The sequence below is a fragment of the Pelecanus crispus genome, chromosome Z, assembly GCF_030463565.1.
Source record: "Pelecanus crispus isolate bPelCri1 chromosome Z, bPelCri1.pri, whole genome shotgun sequence".
Lineage (NCBI taxonomy): Eukaryota > Metazoa > Chordata > Aves > Pelecaniformes > Pelecanidae > Pelecanus > Pelecanus crispus.
This window is the reverse complement of record NC_134676.1, coordinates 80,221,032-80,242,940: the sequence shown is the minus strand read 5'-3', so window position 1 is coordinate 80,242,940 and position 21,909 is coordinate 80,221,032. Positions and strand designations below refer to the sequence as shown.

The following is a 21,909-nucleotide window of genomic DNA, read 5'->3' as shown; positions in this document are numbered from 1 at the left end:
GTGGAAACATCTCCACTTCTGCCAGTTCTTCCAGTCTGGTAATCTTCAGAAGGCCAACGGGAGCAGACAAGTGGAAGATGTGAATGTCTTAAATCAGTGCTGTTAATTGCTAAGTGACTGAGAGTTAAAAGCCTGATATGGATGCCAGTTAAGAGCAAAATATGGTCCTTTAAAATCACACTAAGCACATGAAGAATGCATTAAACAGACTGTGTATATGAGAACTAAGTGCTTACCAGACAGAGAGAACTACACATATAGTTTCTTGCAAAAGAAAATATTGCTCAACTTCTAATAGAGCAAAGAAGTCTATTCCCCTAACATGCAGAAATCAAAAGTTACAGTATTTTACAAGAAAATATTGAAGCCAAATGCTCATTATTATAGCTGTGAATTAATAAAAAAGATCAGGAAACTTTACCCTATGTAAGGTATGAATACCAGTTATCAGGGTAAAAAGTGAGTTCTGAGATCAGATTTTTACTGCCTGGCGTATGGGGATGAAGATGTTCTAAATGATGGTACGACCTCTGGCTGACTTGGGACTTGCAAGAGCTAATAGCATGAGCAAGGAAGAGGAATAAAATAAATGAAAAAATTTAGAAAGACTCAACTTAGTCACACATTTTTGTAATGACAGTTTATACTCAAGTATACGCAGTATGTATGCACGAATCAGTTCTTTTCACACACCCATGTCTAATTACATACCCCTTTGATATTTGTAGATATGAATTCCGCATGTGTAAGTTAGGGTCACACAAATATTTGTTTAGTTTCACACACCAAGCTTTGAAAATGTCACCTTTGCAAGAGCACTATTTGATTTACCCTAAAGTAGATAGCCATGACACATGATGGCTGCTTAGGATTTCTGGAAGAATGAGAAGGTTTACAGAGTAGGAAAATGAGGAAAAAGAGCTGATATTTCAGTTTTCTTGAATGAGAAGTGAAAGTGAAAAGGAAATAGTAAGGGTAAGAAAATATGATGTCGCTATATTTAGAAGTGGTGGTGGTGTTTGCCAGCAGAAAAAGGAATGGATTCTTTTGCCTACCATATGTTAAATCTTTTTGTGGTTTTACAAAGAAGACTTAGCTACTTATAGACACTTTTTTTTGTAGGTTAAAACATTCAGTTGAGCAAGAAGGAATAAAGTTCTTGAAATGATACTAAACAAAACACAGCCTTAACACAAGTGATTCTTGTGTTTTGGGGTTCTACAACTAAAGTGGATGTTTATTGCTCTTTTCAATGCCTGTATGATTCAGTTGTGAGATGGTGTTCACACAATCAAGAACCAACAAATTCTTACAATTTTTTTCCCCTCTCGGCTTACATGAGGATGGTTTAAACCACGAAGTTTTACTTCACAGCTAGGGAGTGAAGAGTGCACACAAGTAAGTTAGAATTGTCCTCTTGATTGGTGGTTGGTAACTGTTAAATTTCTACCAAAGTATCCACTGATTTGCCTTAACAGCTCTTTTTTATGGCAAAATGAAAAGGAGATAGAATAGTCTCATATTCTCCCTTCTAACCACAGGGTGTTTCCTTAACGCTGATTGATTTTGTTTTGCAGCCAAGATCAGGTACTCATTCAGACCCCAATTACCATATTTTAAGTGACTATCAAGATCACTGTTTGAAAGAATATGAAAACTAATACCCTCTAACAAAGCTAGACAAAAATGAGGGCATGAGAATAAATTTTAAAATTTGTGGGGAAAAAAAAGGTAACTTCATTTCATCACTGCTGGGAAATTTTGTGTACTTAATCACAACCATTTATGTAGCTTCCCAGTTTCCAAGAAATGTTTGGAAGTCCCAAAAGTTTACATATTTATGCCTGACATGCAGTTATTTATTGTTTGTGACTCATTATCTGCTAATTACTTGATAAAATATGTACACACTTATGAAGTAAACCTGAAAAAACACCAAGTGTATTTGATTCGCTTATATTAATAAATGAATCAATAAATATGAAATCCATATACTGGTATACAATAAACACATATTTTTTAAGAGTTTATCAATAAACAGCCAAATTTTCTCTTGTAGAAACTGACACAGGGTTACCAGTGTGCAAAGAGTAGTTCTGGTTAAAACCAGCTACAGGGCGCTCTAAAACTGCTTTGTCATAAATATGATATATAAGATTATTCATACAGATCTTTCAGGTTTGCAAACTTATTTGAGTGGATCAAAAAAAGGTGCTTCTTCAAAGAGAAATCTATCAATGCTATTTTTTTTTTTTCTGCAGGAAAAGAAAAAATCAAAGAGAAGGTTGCTTTTTTAATAGACTGAACATCAGTTTGAACTGCCGTCCTCTCCACCCAGATGTTTTGCATTACTGTACTCCTTGCATCATGCATGCAATATGCTATCTCTTTTGTCCTTCTGATTCAAGACATGATGCAGATTTTCCTAATAAAATTCATGAACATATTAGCCACAAGATAGCATATTATCTCACCAACAGCTGCTCATATCAAAGAATATCTTGTCATTTTTTAATCGATTCCTTTTATATTGAACAACCTGCATGAAGTTGATTTTGGATGGAGTATATGACTTTGCAGAGATACTATATTATTTCACTGTCTGTTTATTTATTTTATGCTTTTGCTGCACAGCTTTTTCTTCCTCTTCTCTCCCACCATTGTTTAAATAAGGATTCAAAATAATGTAGCAATATTAAAACTTAATATTTTTTTCAAGGAAATCACACTACACAACTTTAGACATAGTTTAACTTTGTGATTACCAAATAAGGATTTTAGTATGTTCTGTGCTGTTTAATAATATTTTCAGGATATCTGGGTTTTCTTTCTGGAGGAGAAAATGTTTATTTAAAAGAATATACATATTATGTATATAATAATTTATATATATGCATTTTCAAAATAACCAGTTCCACAAAATTTTTAACTATGTGTCTAACTTGAACCACTTGAGCAGTTTCTCTGCACTCAGAAGTATTGTTTTGTGTTTACATTTAGGTATGTACTTAAGAATCTGGAATAACATAGACTCTACAAACAGAAATTGTTTGAGTCATTGTCAACAGCCAAAACAACAAAAAATTGTTTTAAGCCAGAACGAAACCAGAAAATAGTGAACTCTTCCTGTGAATAACAGCCAAAATAAGTTATTCTAAGATATCAGTAATGTTGAGACAGTCGAAATTAATGGTTTGACATCTTCCAGCCCATTTAGAGCATGATGTCTATACAGATAGGTTGCTTTGCTTAATATTTACGTATTTTTGTATGTTAATTTCTGTTTGTTGATTTGTTAAGTTTGTTTTGTGTGCCTGTCCCTTCTCTGCTACCAACCCTGGCAGAGAGGACAGTCTTGAATGTTCCCCTGACTTGAAGAGTTATGGCAGCTGGAGTGTAATTTATTGGCAGAACCTCACAAACTGGACAATGTAAGAGTAAGAATAGATTAAAAAAAAAAAAAAAAAAAAAAGGCTCTGGGTAACAGACTGAACCAGAAAACTTTCATTATTACACTGCCTCAGCACCCACTCATTCACTCATTTCAGGAACCAGAAGTATGGACAGGGGATGTGGAGTTTTGTTCATTACTTATGAGATATGTGGTAGCATAAGGAGAATTCAAAATACAATACTACAACTATAAGAGTTTCTCTAAGTCCAGGTGTATACTCCTACTTACCTACACTGTGTTTTGACTTCAAAACACAAGCCAAATGCAGTAAGAAAAATAATTTAAAAATCTAAACACAGTATCCATTCTTGCTTACAAAATATGTGCAATATTAGAGAAAATGAATGCGATTCTGAAAAAAAAAAATTAAAAGGTATGGGTCTATCTTATTTGTAAGAAAAAACTTAAAAACATGACAAAAGGTCATGCATCCTCTTCACACCATTGCCCAAGGTTCTTTTCTTCCAGCTAACAGAACAGCAAAGGCAGCAGCTCTATTAGTTCCGTGTACACAAATACTCTTAAGTAAAACCACTTGCAACTTCATAACTTCTGAAATCTGATGGTTAAAGACGGAAGGATATGTTATCTCCTGGTTTCCCCACATGCAAGTGTAGTTCTGTGAACAAATTATAACCTGTCAATCTATCCACAAAGGAACAATAGCAAAAAGCATTTTTCCTTCCACATTATTTATAATAAAAGTGCCAAAGAGGACAAAAAAATCAGCAAGCCTGTTTAGTCAGCTCTTCCTAATGAAATCTGTAGCCCAGCACCAAATAAAAGCAACAATCTTTGCTTCCTGACCACAAAAACCAATTGAAGAACAAAGAGAGCCAAGATTGTCACTTGAGTCAGGAACCAACAGAAAAAATCTTGCTGCTTTGCTCTCCCCACCTAGTGTGAAAGAGGACAAATTGCCCATATGTCCCATGAGTGGAACCCAGTTCCCACAGCAGTGAGCAAAGGTAATAAAAAGCAAAACCAATTTATCTCTCCTGTACTTGAACACCTTAAATGGATGGATCTTTTCCTTCTTCACCTTGTTGCTCCTAATCCTGTCCTTGTTACCTGGCCCATTCAGTGATCTGAGGGAATGAAAGAAAAATGGCTTCAGGTGTGTCCTCTTTTCTTTCTTTTCCCTCTGGCCACAATGTTTGCAGTTAGGTACTATTCTTAAGGAACCCGTTTCTTAACGACTCAGACATATGCAAGTTCATTTCCTCTGGCAAAAGAAGCATCTCCTCCTGAAGCTCCACCTCTAGCTTACAGCTAGATTGATAAATCAGGTTTTCTCTGTTCATACTTTACACAGCATTTAAAATGTTAAGCTGCACCCAACCACCACCTCCTCCTTCTCCTTCTCAGGGTGAGGTACTAGTGAGGTCTATGGCACAGGATTGTCCGAAGTGGATTGAAATCTTCTTGCTGTTTTCAGCATGGTCTGACTGACTTCTCAAAATTCCTTCAACGTGTAACTGAAGCAGAGTGGGGTAAGAAACATGCTGCAAGCTGTTAGTGTGCGCAGCCTCTGATGTTTGCCTGCTGCTATAAACCCAGCAGAGAGCTTCAGGGATTTATTCCTCCTACACCTGGTCCAAGATATTACTGGAGATCTCTGCAGCTATGTAGGTCTTGCTAAACTGCATATCTGAGAGAAGCACAGAGATCTACCTTCTTAGCAAAATAATAAAAGCTAGAGAATTGTTATCTGGTGGTAGCTGCCTCACTAAGACAGCTTAAGCCCTTTGCATAACTTCACCCTCACAGAGGGGAAAGGAAGCACAAGCAGAGCCAACAGCATTGTATACACTGTGAACAGTGCCATGAACTTGAGATGCTTGCCTGCTCAAAGGCATTTCACCCATTTTGATACAGGACTGTGAAATGGTGGAGGACACTGACTTTATTATGTTCAGCACTCTATTGTGTTTCATTTTCTTCAGATTGACAATTTTGTTCCCTGGGTGTCACCATGCCCGATGTCTTCAGTATTCTGTGGTCATTCCCAAACCATGGACCAAAAATCCACAGATCTCCTGTAGTACTGTAATACTGACATCAGGCTGGAAATAATTATCTCATCCAGGAAATAGCTGGGACATGTAGCTACCAACGGTTGCTGTGGAGAAGGACAAAACTGCCCAGTTATTCAAAGTTTTCCAAACTAAGTCACATGCAGCAAAAGGGAAGACAACATTTCTTCTGCCAGCTTTTGAGCTATGCCTAAAAACTTTATCCTTTCTGCCGCCAGACAAGTGGAGCACAGCCGATATTTTCTGAGCCTTAGCCTGCAATCATGGTGGCTCATGCTGTAGGATCTTCCAAAGAAGGGGCTTTTTTCTCTTTCCCTGCTCTGAAGTTCTCCATAGAAGAACACTGCTTGCAAGTCACTTTGCATTACCAAACACCCCTGTCCTAGTAAAACACTCTTACTTGAAGTGACAAGAAACAGAGGGTTTGGATTGGAGGGGTTTTGGGGTAGGCAGGAGAGAGGTTTGCAGAGAGACAATTTTTCTCCACTTCATCTCACAAAGGTCTGTCCTGCTACATACTATGAAGGTTTGCACTTTCTATATCTCTTCTATAAAAGTGTGCTCTGATTTTGAGCTTTAGACAGATGAAGCATCAGAGAGGCCTTCAGTCACAAGCAGTGATTGGCTTGGAGACACTCCTGGTGGGGCTGTACTGAAACAATCCAAACAACGTGGACTCCATTCGTGATGGACACATATGGCAATACTGTCTCAGCACTGGAATTTTCCAATCTCCAGCTAAAATGAAATCATAATGCCAAACCAAAATGGCATAACCAGAGGGAAACAATAAAGGTGCATGAAACAAAGTCAAAATGAAAGAGCAAATCTGAAACAAAATAGTCAAATCCAGAGCAAAATAGTCAACACGTGTTTTGAGTCAAGCAAAAAATGTTTTGTTGAAAGATTTGCCAAAATCAATACAGGTCTATGAAAGAATTCAGCTTTAATAAATCAGTGTTTCTCAGCAAAACGCATGTTTCAAAAATTCAACCACGTCTGTGTATGAAGTTCATCAAGTTCAGTTTTGTTGCAGGTATGTACGACAAAAACTGTATACATTTTGATCAGTGCATTGCTGGTGTGCAATTTATTCCACAGATACTATAGTGTAAAATGCCCCATCCAAAGTCAGTTGAAGTCTGTGGCAAGATTCCCTCAAACTTCAGTGAATTAGACCTGGCAAGACTGGGGGGCTGAGGGATGGATTTAAATAAATACCTTATAGCTCTATGCAAGAACTAATAAATTACTAACTATTAAATTAAATAGACTATTAAAAACCCATTAAAATGATTTTTTTTTGCTGATACAATATTTTATTCTCTTACAAGTAAACGTAAGTGTTCAACAACAGCTGTTCTACCTTTTTTTTTTTTTAAATGGTAAATAAAAGTTCTCTAAGTTAACATTTGAAAAACTTTTCCTCTGATAATGGCCTTCAAGGAGCTTCAAGTACCTAATCATGTGTCTAACCTGAAACTTTTTCAAGCCCCATCAGATACAAGATTAGGTAGCAGTGCTCAGAGAAAAAGAACTAAAAATTCTGGCAAAAGTCTTGGAAGGATGGGAGGAAATACATGGATAATGTTTCAGAAACTCAGAACCATGCGGTTTCCGTAGAGTGAGAAACAGTTGTGATCAAAGTAAAGAAGGTTTTTTTATTTTTTAACAAGATTTTTAGATTTTAAATCATTATTCTGGGCCACTTTTATTTTCATGAAGTCAAGACACACTGTACAACGTAATTTTGTAACCAGAACACTGCTGAAGTTAAAATCCTGAATTTAACTGCTGTTAAATGTTGTCCAGGTTAACTGTTTTATTGAAACTAGTGCATACCATTTGTAAGTTGAATTTACTGCTTGGGTTACTGTTCTTCATGTATTTTAATAAATATTATTCCCTTTTAAGAATAAGTCAAATGTTCAAAATACAGATTGAGGTTTCTTTTAACTGCAATTTAAAATTAATATTTTGAGATTTTCCACCAGAGACTTTTAATCACAGGATAAGAGTGAAGACTCTAAACACTGCTGAAAAAAGAGATATCCCCTCTCTTAAATATATGATTTGTCTTTGTAATGGCTAAAACAGATACCTGCTTTGCCACAAATCTATTGCTTCAGAGTATGTGTAAATTCAAGCATTGGACTCATCCTTTCTGTTGCTGGGAGGCATTTGTTTTGGTGGCCTTACTCAGGGAGTACAGTATTACTCAGCATGAGTAAAAGTGGCAGACACAGGTCCTTCATCATTACCATTTCACTTCAGACTAAATATGCAACATGTGGCCATAACCCTCGAAGCTTAGTCAATGGGAACTTCACTAGTTTTCTCACAGGAGGCAGAGGAAATTTACAGGGATGCTGTAAAAAAACTGAGATCACCGCATGAACATCTGTGCTGCAGAGCTTTGGTGCTGGTGCTACCTGGGTAGCTGGCTTGATCCTGCCTTGTTCATAGAGGCACTCTGTGTTTTTCCCTTTAGCTGACTAAGATCTCATACATGCATGTAACGACCTCCCTTTTTTCTTGTCAGCAACAGAAGTTTTTTGCTTTTTATTCAGGCAAGGATGGAAAGATAACAATGCAATGTGAGACACCTAATGAGCACAGTAAGAGCTATAAGCGCTGGATTTGAGTTGCATGGAAAAAGTCAAGATCCTAGGGAGGACTGTTGTTGTCTGGCACAGTGGTAATCTCTGCGTAAAAGCTTCATATCAAGCCGAAAGCAGTCAGAGCCTGGGAATAGTGGACTTTATGTGATGGACTACTGCATAGCTTTGAAGCTTTGAATTAGAGATAATGGGAAGTTTTTGGAAGAAACTTCCAGACAAAAGATGGTTTGAAACAAGGACTTAAATTCAAGCCTCCTGCTATACTGTAGAACCATTTTTTTCTTTCTCTCCCTTTTTCTGCCCCCAAAAAAGGACTGGCTCCAACAGTCCAACAGGAGAGAGTGACTCACTCTAGAACTGCTGCTTCAGGCAGCTGCTTGAGATGTGAAAGCAAGATGCTAGGCAGCAAGTCTCATTACTCACTACTTGCATAAATCTTTTAGCAAAAGCAATGAAGAGTTACAGCTGGTTCCCATGAGATTCTGAGCACCTTCTGAGAGGGAGAGCAAGCTTTCAGTAACTTCTGAAATATGTGGCAGACAGACATTCTGAAGGAGGGTACACCATTCAGCATTACACTCCTGCACTTCCCTACACAAACCAGATGTATTTGGCAAAACCTGAGTCATCCAGCTAGCAGCATTTCATTAATTCTGAGGTAATGTTGATTGCAATTAAAATTGCTAGAGAGCAATTTTTGGTAAAAGCATTGATAGTTATAGACTGTCTACTTCCTGGGTTGCATACTGATGAAATATTTATTCTCCATGTGTTAAAGGCAAGAGTTTGCAGAAAAAGCAGTTATACAAAAGGCAACAACCCAATACTTATCAAGGATGTTTTTAGAACAAATGGTATGTTACTAGAATTTGTTAACTAAAACTTCCAGAGAGAACATTGAAAAGGCATATGTTATTTGAAAGGGGTGAAATTCACACAAACAAACAGAAAGTTGGAATTTGTCCCAACTAAAGACTAGATCACAGGCAAAATGTCCAGTCCCTACTTTGTTTTTTTAGAGGGACTGATTAATTTCATCCCCATTAAAGTCAGTTTAACCCACGACACTTAAAAACAATTACAAACAATTTGGGTGAGGGACAGAAAGCGTGATATGACAAAACTCTGCTCTGCAGATTACAGCACACACTCCTGAACTTAACTAGTCCTTATTCCTGCATGCAGTTCTCTTGACGTCCATTAGGACTACTTCCACATGCAGTTTTGGAACATATTACCCACAAGCAATAAAGGGAAAGAAACCCAATCCTATTTGAAGATACTGCAGAGAAGAGTGTCTGAGAACAGCCAGACTGTAACATGACACCAGATGTTGGGATTTATTCTCAAGCAGTAGGGTTTGTTCATAAATGAGTCTTCAATGCTTGAATTGGAAAGATCTGCACCTGCAGTTTGTTCATCATCCACAAAAATGAGGACAGTACAGGCTGCACATTTCAAGCAGTTCTGACTTACAGTCACAGGACCAAGTCCAAAACCCCTAGATATTCATAGTTAAAGACCAAGTTCTGAACTTTTAACTCAACGTAAGTCGCTCTTACACCTTAATGTCAATCGTACTAATTGCAACCACAGGAACTTCCTTGAACAGAGAAGCCTGCAGGAAAACTGTTGAGCAGACCAACCTCCCTATACTGCTGAGGAAGCTGCAAGTCTCAGGGAAGCAGGATATTCAGCTGGGAAGAAGCAGTCTGAACTCTTATATGCAATGCACCTTCCAACAGTATCAGTGTCGTCTTGCACAAAGAACATCCTTGTGATGGAGGGGATCTTAAAGGATAGAAGTAAGGTAATGGGATCCTCTCTTAACAGGCACAGATAGCTGGTCTGTGGCATTTGGAATGGCTACACAGAAACTTACATGTTGCATGTCATGAGATGCATGGGTGGGTTTCTGGAGGTGTAGGAAAGAGTAAGTAGTCATCTCTAATGGCAGAGAGAAATGTAGGAGGGATGTCCTGGGGGAGACCAGGCAGATGAGACCAGGACCTCCATGGTGGTGGTCTATGAAGCACTGCCAATTCCAGGAAGGCCTGGGAGACAGGCAGGGATGTGGAACTGATGCACAGGTGAGATGATATAGGGAAGAGAAACTCAGGTATACTAGAAGCTGGTGAACCTTTTGGGACAAAAGCAATTTATGCAAGGATAAACTGTACCATAATAATAGCAGAGCTAGGCTGCTGGCACTGAAGATGGAAGAGGTTACAGAACAATATTTAACCCAAAGCCAAAGGAAAGCTGACAGGTATGCAGACTAATGCAGTCTACCAGGTGAATATGGCAAATGCTTGATGTGCCTCTGAAAATACCACGAGGGAAATAAGCAGCAGTAAGAAAGGCAGTCTAGACCATCCACAGTAGCAGCTGTTTGGCACAGAAAACACTGTGCAAGTGAGAGGAGAACTTACAGCTGCTTTAGAAGCCTAAAAAATATGATGGGACAAAATGCCTGGAACCCAGAGATAGCCCCCAAGTCACTGGCACCTCAGAGACATGAAAATAGCCAGGCCTGTATGCAGTCTGTAAACAGCCTCTCTTATTGCCATAATTGGAGGCAGAATATCAAGTTAGATGACAGTCATTCACCCAGTCAAGTAGGACATTTCTTCTGTTCTTACGTTCATTGACACAACACAAAGATACCAGGGTGCATACCAAAATAAGTAGCATCCGCAGTCTCAAGGTGACTGTGGATATCGTGTGTCACTGTGTAAAAACACTGCTCAGGCTGAAATCTTATCTTAAAACTTTGCCTATCTTTATCTGCCAATGCTACTTTAAGACATTTGTTTTAGTTTGTCTTTTCTCTCTTTTTTGTAAAGCCATAGTGACAAAACAATTTTTTAAAAACTTATGCATGCCACAAGAACTGAAACAAAACATATATTAAGAAAACACTTTTCAGGGTTAGTGTGGTGAGCATACTGAAAATTATAACTAAAAAAAGCTTACGTTCATAGCAGTAGGCATCAAACTTGCTATCTGGGTAAGGAAAGCCTGTTTGGTTCTCATAGCGATACAGGGTTCTCACCCCAAGTAAACCTCCACCACACTGGGGTCTTGCCACTGAGGCTGGGTAACGAACGCTGCCATCTGCCAACCAGCCGTAGTCACACTGGTCAAAGCCATTCCTCCAGGCGACATACAGGTTCCCAACAGAAGCAAGAACGCCACCTCTTTTCTGACACAGCGCTTTAGCTTCCTCAAAGGTGAGCTTCTTGGGGACTGAGACATGAACCACTTCATCTAGAGTAAGAAAAAAAAAAGATAACAAGGAGTGAGTATCACATTCCGCCATAAAGTCAGCTTAGTTCCCCTCTTCCAATAGTTTTTTGCGTAAAATGATCAGATAGAATATGAAGTGTCCCAGATTTGAACATGAAAATGAACTTACCACAAAGCATGAGCATTTATACACAAACTTAATATGGTGAAGTAAACTGTGGTAGGAGATTGAGCCCCTCCCTCAGTCTTTAGGCAGAGGGAACAGCAGACTTGAAGCACCTCTGTGACCTCTGTTGGAGTAGACTTTGTGACTCAACTGCATTAATTAAATACAGTCCAACAGAATTTACTTTCTCAGTAAAACAATTCTTTTACATCTGCAAGCCTCCTACCTAACCTTTTTAGTCATTACTAGAATCTCACTTGAGACATACAAAAAAAGCAAATGTTCTTCACTGGCTGCTTCACAGCAGCTCCTAATGTCATATTTCCATCAGTCGTCATCTTGCCTCATGGGGAAAAAAAGGTGAGGGAATGCAGTAGACATGTTGTGTGCACAAAGCCCTTTTTGTGTGAAAAAGTTGAATTAGTCCAGGATGCTGCTAGTATAGTTTAGCTTCCATAGAATAATAATTTGTAAACAATAGCCTTCCAGTTGGAAACTGAAACAAAACAAATAAAACATGTCATATTTTACTTCCAGGCTAAATCACCATTATGCTGTTGGCTTGATTGCCTCATTCACCCAAAAGCTATAAAGAAAACCAAGGATCTAATGTTCATATGCCAGGAATGAAACAGTAAACTGAGTCCTTTCTAGTTTTTGCTCAGACTTCAGATGAGACCTAAAATCACCACATTCAGCTGTAGAAAACAGCGCAAATTCAAAATATTTGTTACAAAACAGTAACTGTCTTCCTCAACTGCAGTAGGCCAGAACACAACAGTCGCTGTTGCAGGAGTGCACTGCAATCTGTCTTACCTCTGCAGTTGTCTCAAGGCAACCTAGCAAAAGGCAGAAACTACATCACCCCAAGCAGCTTAATTCACATCAGTATCATGCTTGTTTCGGGCTTGAAAGGAATGCAAGTGTGAAAGGAGGCAATGTGCCAATTTTCTTTTTCTTCCTAGGTAGAAACTCTGATTTGTTATTACAGCTGTAATATCAGTTCCATAGTGTAAGTTTCTTTATACATGTTGTAGGGAGTTTTTAACTAAGAGGTGCATGGACAGAGCATGTCTATTGGACACACTTTAAGGTGAGGAAAGCAAAGAATCATTCACCCTCAGAAATACCAGAATGTTTCATTCAGCTCTTCAGACCACACAGATAATGTACTTTTTAATTAAGCACTTCAGCAGATGACAGCTTTTTCTGCATCAAGGGGCAGATCTGGTATCATGGTCAATACAGAATGATGGATGCAGTTATCCCACCATACTGTCCCAAAGACAGCATCATGAAAAAATGGAGCAAAGAAAGCTCTCCAGGGCAGTCCCCTCTGTTCTGAGGACACATAGCAGCCATGATGTATATTAAAATTAGTAGTTAAAATGATTACAATTAACTGGCAGTTAATATCAGTCCGGTGAGACAAGAAAATGAGACGACTAATAAAAACCAATGTATTTTTAATGGTTTTCTAGTAACAAATAAAATGGATCAAAAAGTAAACAATATCAAACAATCCCACAACATTCTTTCTGGGAGAAAATTACTGAAAACATAGGAAAATGGGTAGAAAGTGCAAGATTAATAGCAAAGCAATTTTTCCATCCAGTGATCTGGATCACTGCTTCCAAATGGAGCTTGTGCATAATACCATTAAAGTTAGCTCTGAGCTGTCATCTGTACTCTGTTGAAGCAAGGAAACTTCATGAATGACTGTTAGACCTCAAAATCCAGGGTTCAATCAGTACTTGTCACAGAGGTCACTTTATCAAAGAACTTACTCATCCAAGTTGCACAAGAGCATTTCTTCATGGAAATCTGCCTTAAATTTGTTTTGGAGTATGCCTGCATAGATTATACTTCACATTTAAAAGATGGGTGGCATATCTATCTTTGTTTTGAGTCTATTCTACTCACATTTATTTGGTTCACCTATTAAAGTCAGCTGCTGTCACACAGAGACCATCTTTGTGAGAGGGTGTTTTACCATAAAAACTAAATGACAAAAAAAAAAAAAACATATGTTTAAAGAAAAATGCAGCCAAACCAGAACAGTCTAATAAGGTAAGTCCAAAGTCACATTCTTTGCCACCTATTTGGTATAGTAAAGAATTTGTGAGGGTAAATTCACAAAGAATGCCAAAAGGTGTCAGAGTAATCAGCAAAATGCCCTTATTATCATTCCATCATATACCAAGTAAATATTCATTTATTTCAGGAACACTAGTGATGACATAAAGGGTACAAAGAGCAGCTTGCAATTGCTCTAGTCAAAAGGTGTTTTGCTATGACTCCAGAATTCCTATTTAAAAAAAAAAAAAAAAATCGAGTAAAGTGCAGTCAGATTCCAAATAGCAGTCATTTATGCTAGGAGATAGGACTCTGCAATTTGTCTCTCCAGTCTGAAAATAAATTAAAAATCCATATGATTGAGCGTGCACTTAGTGTGCATAATAATTGTTGGGATAAAATGTGAAAAAAAAAAAAAAAAAAAAAAAAGCAAAAGCTTAATAAAGGCCTTGCTATATAAATCCATAAACACTTAAAATTTTCCAAAACTACATTACAAAAAAAAAAAAAAGACAAGAAAGAGAAAGGTTTATGTTTTCTGTTAAGCACTTGGGAAGAAAACAGTGCTCAAAACACTTCTTCAGTGGAATGGCATCAGTTTGATTTACAGTAGCCTTAAATTATGTGATGAGACTGCACTTCTCACCTGAAGCAGACTGTGGGCATGCATAATTCATGCACAGCAGACTTAGCACTTCGGGGATATGGTGACCCATACAGCACAGAGACAGCTAATCAGGACCTACTGTTTGTGTGCAGTAAGTGCAATCACTTGGAATGTGCAGGGATGACATTTTACTACCCATATCACCTCTCTGACAAGATTAGTGCTGAGACCCTTGCTCACTACCAGTTTCCTTGGTCAGAAAGCAATGGCTACCAAACTATTGACATTTTGGGTGCATGTTCTGGAAGTGCTACTTAATAACGTCCCACCTCTTTATCCTCACAGCAATGTGGAAATTCAGTTTACCATATGTGAAAAGAGCACTGGTCCTACTTCACTGTCAATGTGGCTTTTTCTCTTCATAGTGAGAACTAAAGTTGGAAAACACTTTGTTCTCCAGTCAGCCTACAAAAAAGCTGGGCAATAGAGCAGGAAACACAGAAGGCAGCATATGAAGAAAGGTGCTGATCACTGAAGGAAAAACAGCAAGAAGGCCTAGGAATTTCCTTCAGCACCACCAAGTACTTGGGGAAAAATCATACAATGGAGATCAGGTTCTGCTGAGCTCTTTCATGCACTCAACATCAAAACTGACAGAGGCTTTCAAGAGGCCATGGAAAAAGCACTTGTGCTCCAATCCTGACTTCCAGCATGTCAGTCAGTGTAGCTGAAACATCCTGACTCCTTCAAAGTACCAAGGATTTGACCCTTGCACAGAAACTTCCTCTAAAAAGCAAAAAAGTTAATGGTGAAGCTAATAAAATATATTTAATCCATGCAGTCTCTAAAATGAAGTCCTATTTTTGGAAACACAATGGGTTCCATATTTAGCAGGAAGATTCATCCTGTCACACTTTTACAGTATCTTTGATGTCTGAAAACACCTCAATTTCCCACCCAAAATGCTGGAAACAAGGAAATTAAGAGAAAACTTGTCTGGTTGATAAATAAATTACATAGCCACCAACACCAGCAGGGCAGATCCAATTTTTGCATGTGTTAAAAGCCATGTGCAATCTTTTTATAGCTGGAGTACCCACTGAGTAACTTAGCAATGTTATACAGGCAAACCTCAGGGCTTAGACCAGCAGACAAAGAGAAACTAGTTCTACAGTACCAGGTGGTAAAATGGAGACCGTGACAATGTTTAGACTGCAGACAGTAATGTCATATATATTACTGCTGGCTCCTGCTTAAACCAAGCTTCAGGTTGATCATCCAGCCTCAGTGGTCAGAGCACTTGAAGAATCCTCAGGATTTTCCTGTTACATGTGTTTGTTTTGCTTGGTTACAACCAACACCTGATGAAAGTCATGCTTTTTCCCTCTCTTCCAAATATATCAAGCTAGATGAAGAAGCCAGGTTTTTCTCTTGAAGACAAAAGCTGATTCACTACAACCCCCAAGGAAAAAGCTTAAGATCTACAGACTTATCAGCTGGTTTTATAGCAAACTTCATTCCTTTGAAGGTTAATTCATTTATTCTCTCTCATCAGGAGAGATCTCAATGAGCTGGGCATGTTTGTAGATGTGAATTCCATGAATCACACATCTTAAAAGCAAGCACAGAAATAAGTGCAGGCTAGAACTATAGCCGGGGGTCAATACGCAACATGTATTGACTAGGGTAGAAGTAATGAATCTAGGTGAAGCCCTGCAGCACAGACCTCACCAGTAATTTCTTTTTGCATGGATGAAACCACAATTAGGGGATTGGTGGGCTCTACTTCCTAAAGGAGATCTTTGAGCCTGACTATGAAGTACTCTCTTCCGAGAGCAGAGCTTCATTTCCTCAACTTCCCATACCATCACCCACCGTGCCAGGCACAACAAAATGAGCTACAAGTCACTTCCACCTGGCAGATAAAGGCATCACATGCAAGTCCATGACAAAAGTTTTACAGATGTGTGAAGGATTCTCCCAACCTGCAGAAAAGTTTAAGAGGTAACCTGTTAGACTCCCACTGAATGCTTCTGACATAGCTGGTAACACACCAACTGCTGTAGATGGTGGCTGGTCAACTGCCTATGACATGTCCTCACTATTATCCAAACCATGTGAGAGAATGACAAATACTAAGGAGACATATTTATTTGGTTGTAATATTTTTAGTCTTTTTCCCCATTTTGCTCTCCAAGAGCAACAGGAGCTTCCATTATTACTGTCCTACCTGGAATTTGGTGCTCACAAGCTTTACCTTGTGGTTGGGTGCTCAGACTCTACAACCTCCACTACCGTCAGTGTCAACTAAAGAAAGACATAAGAATATCCACAGTGATATTAAATACACAAAAAGCTAATCGTTCCCATAGATGGTAATGCTTAACTCTCACAATTTTAAATAAAAACAAGACAAAAACATTCCAGTACCTTTCCATCTTAGCTTCTTGGTGGTATTCTTGTTTGAGGAGAAGAAACATTATCCCCCACTAAAAATCTGGAAGGTGTCCTTTTTTGAACATAATGGGTCTGTGGTGAACTCCAGAGCTGTTCATTTGTTGTTTCTAAGAGGTGGTGCAACCCACCAAGCTCATCAAGCAAAGATGTCTTTACAGGGATGTTAGAGCTCCAGGGATCTGTGACTACAGTTGCAGATCAGGGTGCCCTGGGTCAGGCATGAAAGATGGCTGAAAGTGACAAAATACCACCTTTTCTGATGTTATATGGAACACCCTAGGGACATTGCCCCTCCTGCAGCTGTAACCTGATGTTGCTGCTCCTCATAAATATTTGGTCACAGCCACATGGTTGCTAGTTCAAAGCTCAAGCAGTCATGACACACTGCCATCATTACTTTCTTTTGCTTAGAAACATGGAATCTGTCCAAGTCTTCATTTCTAGAACACAATCAGGTGTGTTAAGAAGCAGGAATATTGTGGCCACTTTGGGGACTAAAGTATTTACCTTTGCACCTTGAGGACCACACGTCCCAAGAATTTCCATTTTCTCCTCCTGATCTTTCTCTCTTTGGCCAAAATGCCCCTACAAAAAGACAGTAGCAGCCACCAACAGGACAACCAGACTGCTTGTGCACCAAGGAGGGAAGAGATACTGCCCATATCTATCCCTCCTCTCCACACACACGTGAAGATAATGCAGGCCACTACCTTTGTCTTGAATACTCTGAAAAAAACAGATATATTTGGGCCAAGACAGACCTGAAAATTTTCACTTGTCTTCACCATAGGCAGGGACCTTGGAGGCTACATATAGTTTGCCTGTTTATTATCAAACTCATGCTGCAGCATTCACCCTCTTTCCCAAACTGGACAGACAGGATGCCTTGTCTCAGCTGTAGCTCTCTTCCTCCATCCTGCCACTGTTAAGGGCTGGTTCTCTGACACATCAGACTAGTAGAGAGGTATCCTTAACAAAGTAACAAATTACTGTGAAACACTCTCTAGGACTAGAAAACCACAAAGACCTAAGCAACTAGGTTCAACTTTAAAGCAGGAGCCTAGATGAGCTAAAGAAGCCTCTTACGCGTTAGAACAAGTTAGTTGATTCTTTTTGATACACATCAGTAATGATTTAATTAAACTCTCATGAATGTCTTGTGTCTATTCTATGCAAAACCATAGGCTGAACAGGAATCCACTGCATTTGACAAGACTGGAAGAGTGTACTTTTCCCACAGGCTTGCCCTCAAGCATGAAGAGTAGAATGGCAACTGCTAGTAGTTGCAAAGTGTCACTGGCTTTTACTTATACAAAGGGGGGAAATGAACCAGAGGGGGAAAATGAACTTTGCATTCTATATGATTCTCTTTTTTTTGTGACTTACTTTCACAAAAATCATTTAGATATCAGGATTTTCAGATCTCCCTAAAGGTGAGCTTAATCGTGTTATGAGCTCGATTACAATGTCACGCATAAAAATCACCATGATATTATTTCCTTTTTGGTTTACTCTGTTTGGCCTCTGTAGCCCTCTTGAGAACTTCTGGATCCATTACTTTGCATTAGGTCACACAATTCAAGGCTGGAGAAATGTCCAGTATAAGCCAATGCAAAAGATATGACCCTACCACAGGCCCTGAACTAAGAAGAAATGAAAAGATCCTTCCCACTGTGTCCCTGTTTTAAAAATGAATCTAATTGTTGCTCCAGAATCAGAATGGACTCCAGAGAAGATCTTTAGCTGCCCAAAACACAGAAGAAACTTCTCACCTGAAGCCATATTTTAGACCATGACTTCTTTATTTGTTATTATTCTCACAGAAATTTCCATTACAATTGCAAAACTGCATGAGACTAGGTGGAAAGTATTTAAAGGACATCTGGTTTTGTTTTTTCTTTTTCTTCCCTGCATCACTGTGCGGGGGGGTGGGAAATGGTGCATGGAAGGGAGACTGTATAATCTTCCCCACAGCCACCTCAAAATAACTTTCTTAGCATGAGTCCCCATCTGCATATTACATAAGCTTGTTAGACATACATGGCTTCTAACAGTCTTTGGCCAGAAGACAATGCTACATGGAATAGTTTGTGCATTGGCTCTGCACCACACACTCACAGACCCTCACTTCATCAGTTGGCTTTGGTGAGCAGATCTCATTTTGTCCCCATTTCTGACACCACAGCACCGTCAAATCAATCATGTATAAGCTTATCTGAAGACAGAATGGAAACCCATTTCCATTCAAGGGATTATTCCATAGGGTCTGGTGCAGACACTACTTCAGTTGGAGGTGTTAAGAGAACATCGGAGTTATATCCAAACCTTTGCAGCTCAATCACTTTAGATTAAACTCTTTATTAGTAAATAATCTCCCACAGTTAAAGGTATCCTAAATGTTTTTGTTAATGCTTAGTACACAGAAATATGCAATGAAATATGTGGAATGTAAATTAGTTTGTAGTAAGAGATTATGCCCACTACCTATTTAATGGTATTTTGACTCCAGATTCTTACTTTTATCACTAGGAGCTCAGAAATTTAAAATCCTTCCCATAATTATTATTTGAGTTTTGCTAAAAACCACAAAAGATTTAACTTATAATTGTGCAGTCTTTTATCTCTCTGGCTTTCCTCAGGACAGGCAAATGGTAAGAGTTAGCCTAGACAACTGGTTTTAATTTAAGTTAATAATTTTTGTTTCAAGGAGAATTCCATGTCTCTGGCTAACTTTGTGATTTCATATGGCCAGAAAAGAAGAAAAATGAAATAGTGTTGCTCCTACAAATCCTCAGTGCAAGTACCCAAATTAGTACTGTAAATTCAATACACATTTGTGTTAAAATGTGTTGCAAGAATTCCTACCACCATTTATGGCCTTCTGGAGTAAAACACTAATAGCGGCCAACAAACCAATAACTGTTCAATGACTTCCATGATGACATTCTCATTATGGCCCATATTTTGATATCATTAATCAAGCACCATCTTATTCCATGAATAGTCATCCCACTGACACAGGCTTTCCAAATAAGGACCTATTTAGTGCAAGTAAGTCTAATAGATTTGGCATTGAATCAGAATAGGCTATGCAGATACGCACTTTCAAACTCACATAGAAAAAAGCATGTTTAAGGACAGTTCTACAATATACTAAGTACCATGTATGTTCTTTGTTATTAATGAAGTGTTGAGAGCGCTCATTAAGAGAGAAAGCTCATACCTTGCAGAATCAGACTTAGGTGGACAGACCAACCAGAAATTTGACATAACTTCAAATATTGAACTGTAAGTCTTCTACCAATGTATGAATGAGTTACAATACAGCATACAAAACACAGGATGTAGTTTACTGCAATGTTTGCTTTCCAATAACTTCCACTGACATTTTATCTAATTGTCTGTGTTCTGTGGATGAGTGATTCCAAAGTGTAATCTCATTGATTCTATGTAACTTCAAAGTAGTTCGAAATTTGCATTTGAATTCAAATTGCATTTGAAATTAGCCTTTGTTCTTAGAGAAATTGCTTCAGTTATATCAACAAAGCCATCTTGGCTCCTTAGCCCCATCTTAAAATGGAAGTCTGACTCAGAGACTCAGGTTTCTGTAAAGGCACTGAAGCATAATTTATCCTGTGCTATACCTTGATGCAGTAATGTGTCTTCCTAACATACATCTGTTTCTCTTTATCCAAACAGCATAGATTAGCTCCTCTGCATGTCAGTATAACATGCCTATACAGCATATCCATAAAACCGTCACTCCTTCTGACTCCTACGACTTATTTTCTGACTCCAGTTCATTTGAAAACTTCTGAGAAAATAGTAAAAAAAAAAAAAAAAAAGCAACCCAGAAAAAAAAAGGGGGGGGGGCGGGAAGTATTTTTGGTTAGCTATAATAATAATCTGCCATTAGAATTGATCAATATAATTAAAAAAAATAATAAGAATCCCTATGCAACAGGTTAAGGCTGTACAGATAATTGGCAATTATCTCATCCACAGCAGTCACCTCTTCACAGCACATACATAGATAGCTTAAGGATGAGTTTTCCTATGTGCTCAGTGTTGACCTGACTGCTTTTTTGAAGTCAATGGTAAAACTGTAAAGGGAATTCTCCCTTCTCAGATTCAGCTCACTTGCACAGTAAAATGCTTCTAGTGGCAATGCCATTATCTATTAACATCACAAAACATAGAGCCATCATTTATCTCACAGTTTTGTCTCACACTCTCTTCACTGCAAAAAAGCATACAATATGTACTAGCCTAAGATGCAGTTCTCGTTTCCTAATTTGGGAGAAAAGATTCTAGAACATTTCTATAAATGCCTATTCTGAGAATCATTTAGATAAAGGCTAGGTCAAACACACTTCGCCTTTGGGAAGGATGGTAATAAAACTCACAGACATCTTTGCCTCCTGCAGAGTTTCATTCTGAACCTGTACCCATCTCTACGAACATTCTGTCACCATAGAACAGGCTTTGTAACAGTCTTGGACAGTTTCAATGGATCCCAGAGGTGAAGTGGTCAATCACAGTCTTCAAGTCAGACCTACAAGCCCTTGTAGGTCTTGCCCTTGTAGGTCTTTAACCCTTGTCCCAGGCTATGGTGTTTTTAAGATAAAGGCTGAAACTGTGCATTTGCTTTAATCAGTTTTCCACAGGAAGCTACTGTGCAAGGAAGAAGGTACAATGAATGTGCTCATTGTTACCTGGGTTGACAGACCAAATCTCCCCAATATTCGGTGCTAGCTTATATTTCTTAAATGCTGAAGGGTTCATATCCAAGCAGGTCACATTACTGCAATCCAGCTGATAGGCCACAAAGACATGCATGTGTTTAAAAAGATCATCACCCACAACAACAAGACAGAAATGTGTAGCTATCCAGAGAGGAAAGACAGCTCATAAATCTTGGTAAATGAAATTTTGTAACAAGGAAGAATCAATCAATATTTATGAAAAATTGAAAATCTATGCATGTGCATCTTCACCAAAGACAACTGCATAGTCACTGCAATCTCTTTGAACATCATGGTCATATTCCAGGTTGTTCTGAGAACAAAACATTAACCTCAGTGAAATAGGCTTTTTAATTGACTTTTTTTAACTTTTATTTTTAGAAGCTCACTGAGAATATTTGACCCTGAGAAATTGTTGGTTCATATGCATCCAGGATAAGCTTCTCCATATTAGTTAAAATTTTTCTGTTCTTAAGAGGAAAAGGAGCTAGGCATTGC

The 21,909-nt window shown here is 38.5% G+C and overlaps 1 protein-coding gene across 1 annotated transcript in view; it reads right to left on the bottom strand.

The window, feature by feature from the left end:
- Positions 1-21,909, bottom strand: part of VCAN (versican) — a 104,206-nt gene that overhangs the window by 58,684 nt on the left and 23,613 nt on the right. The window contains exon 5 of the mRNA XM_075726611.1: positions 11,088-11,381. Within this exon, the coding sequence (XP_075582726.1) occupies positions 11,088-11,381 (294 nt within the window). The remainder of the gene's footprint in view (positions 1-11,087; positions 11,382-21,909) is intronic.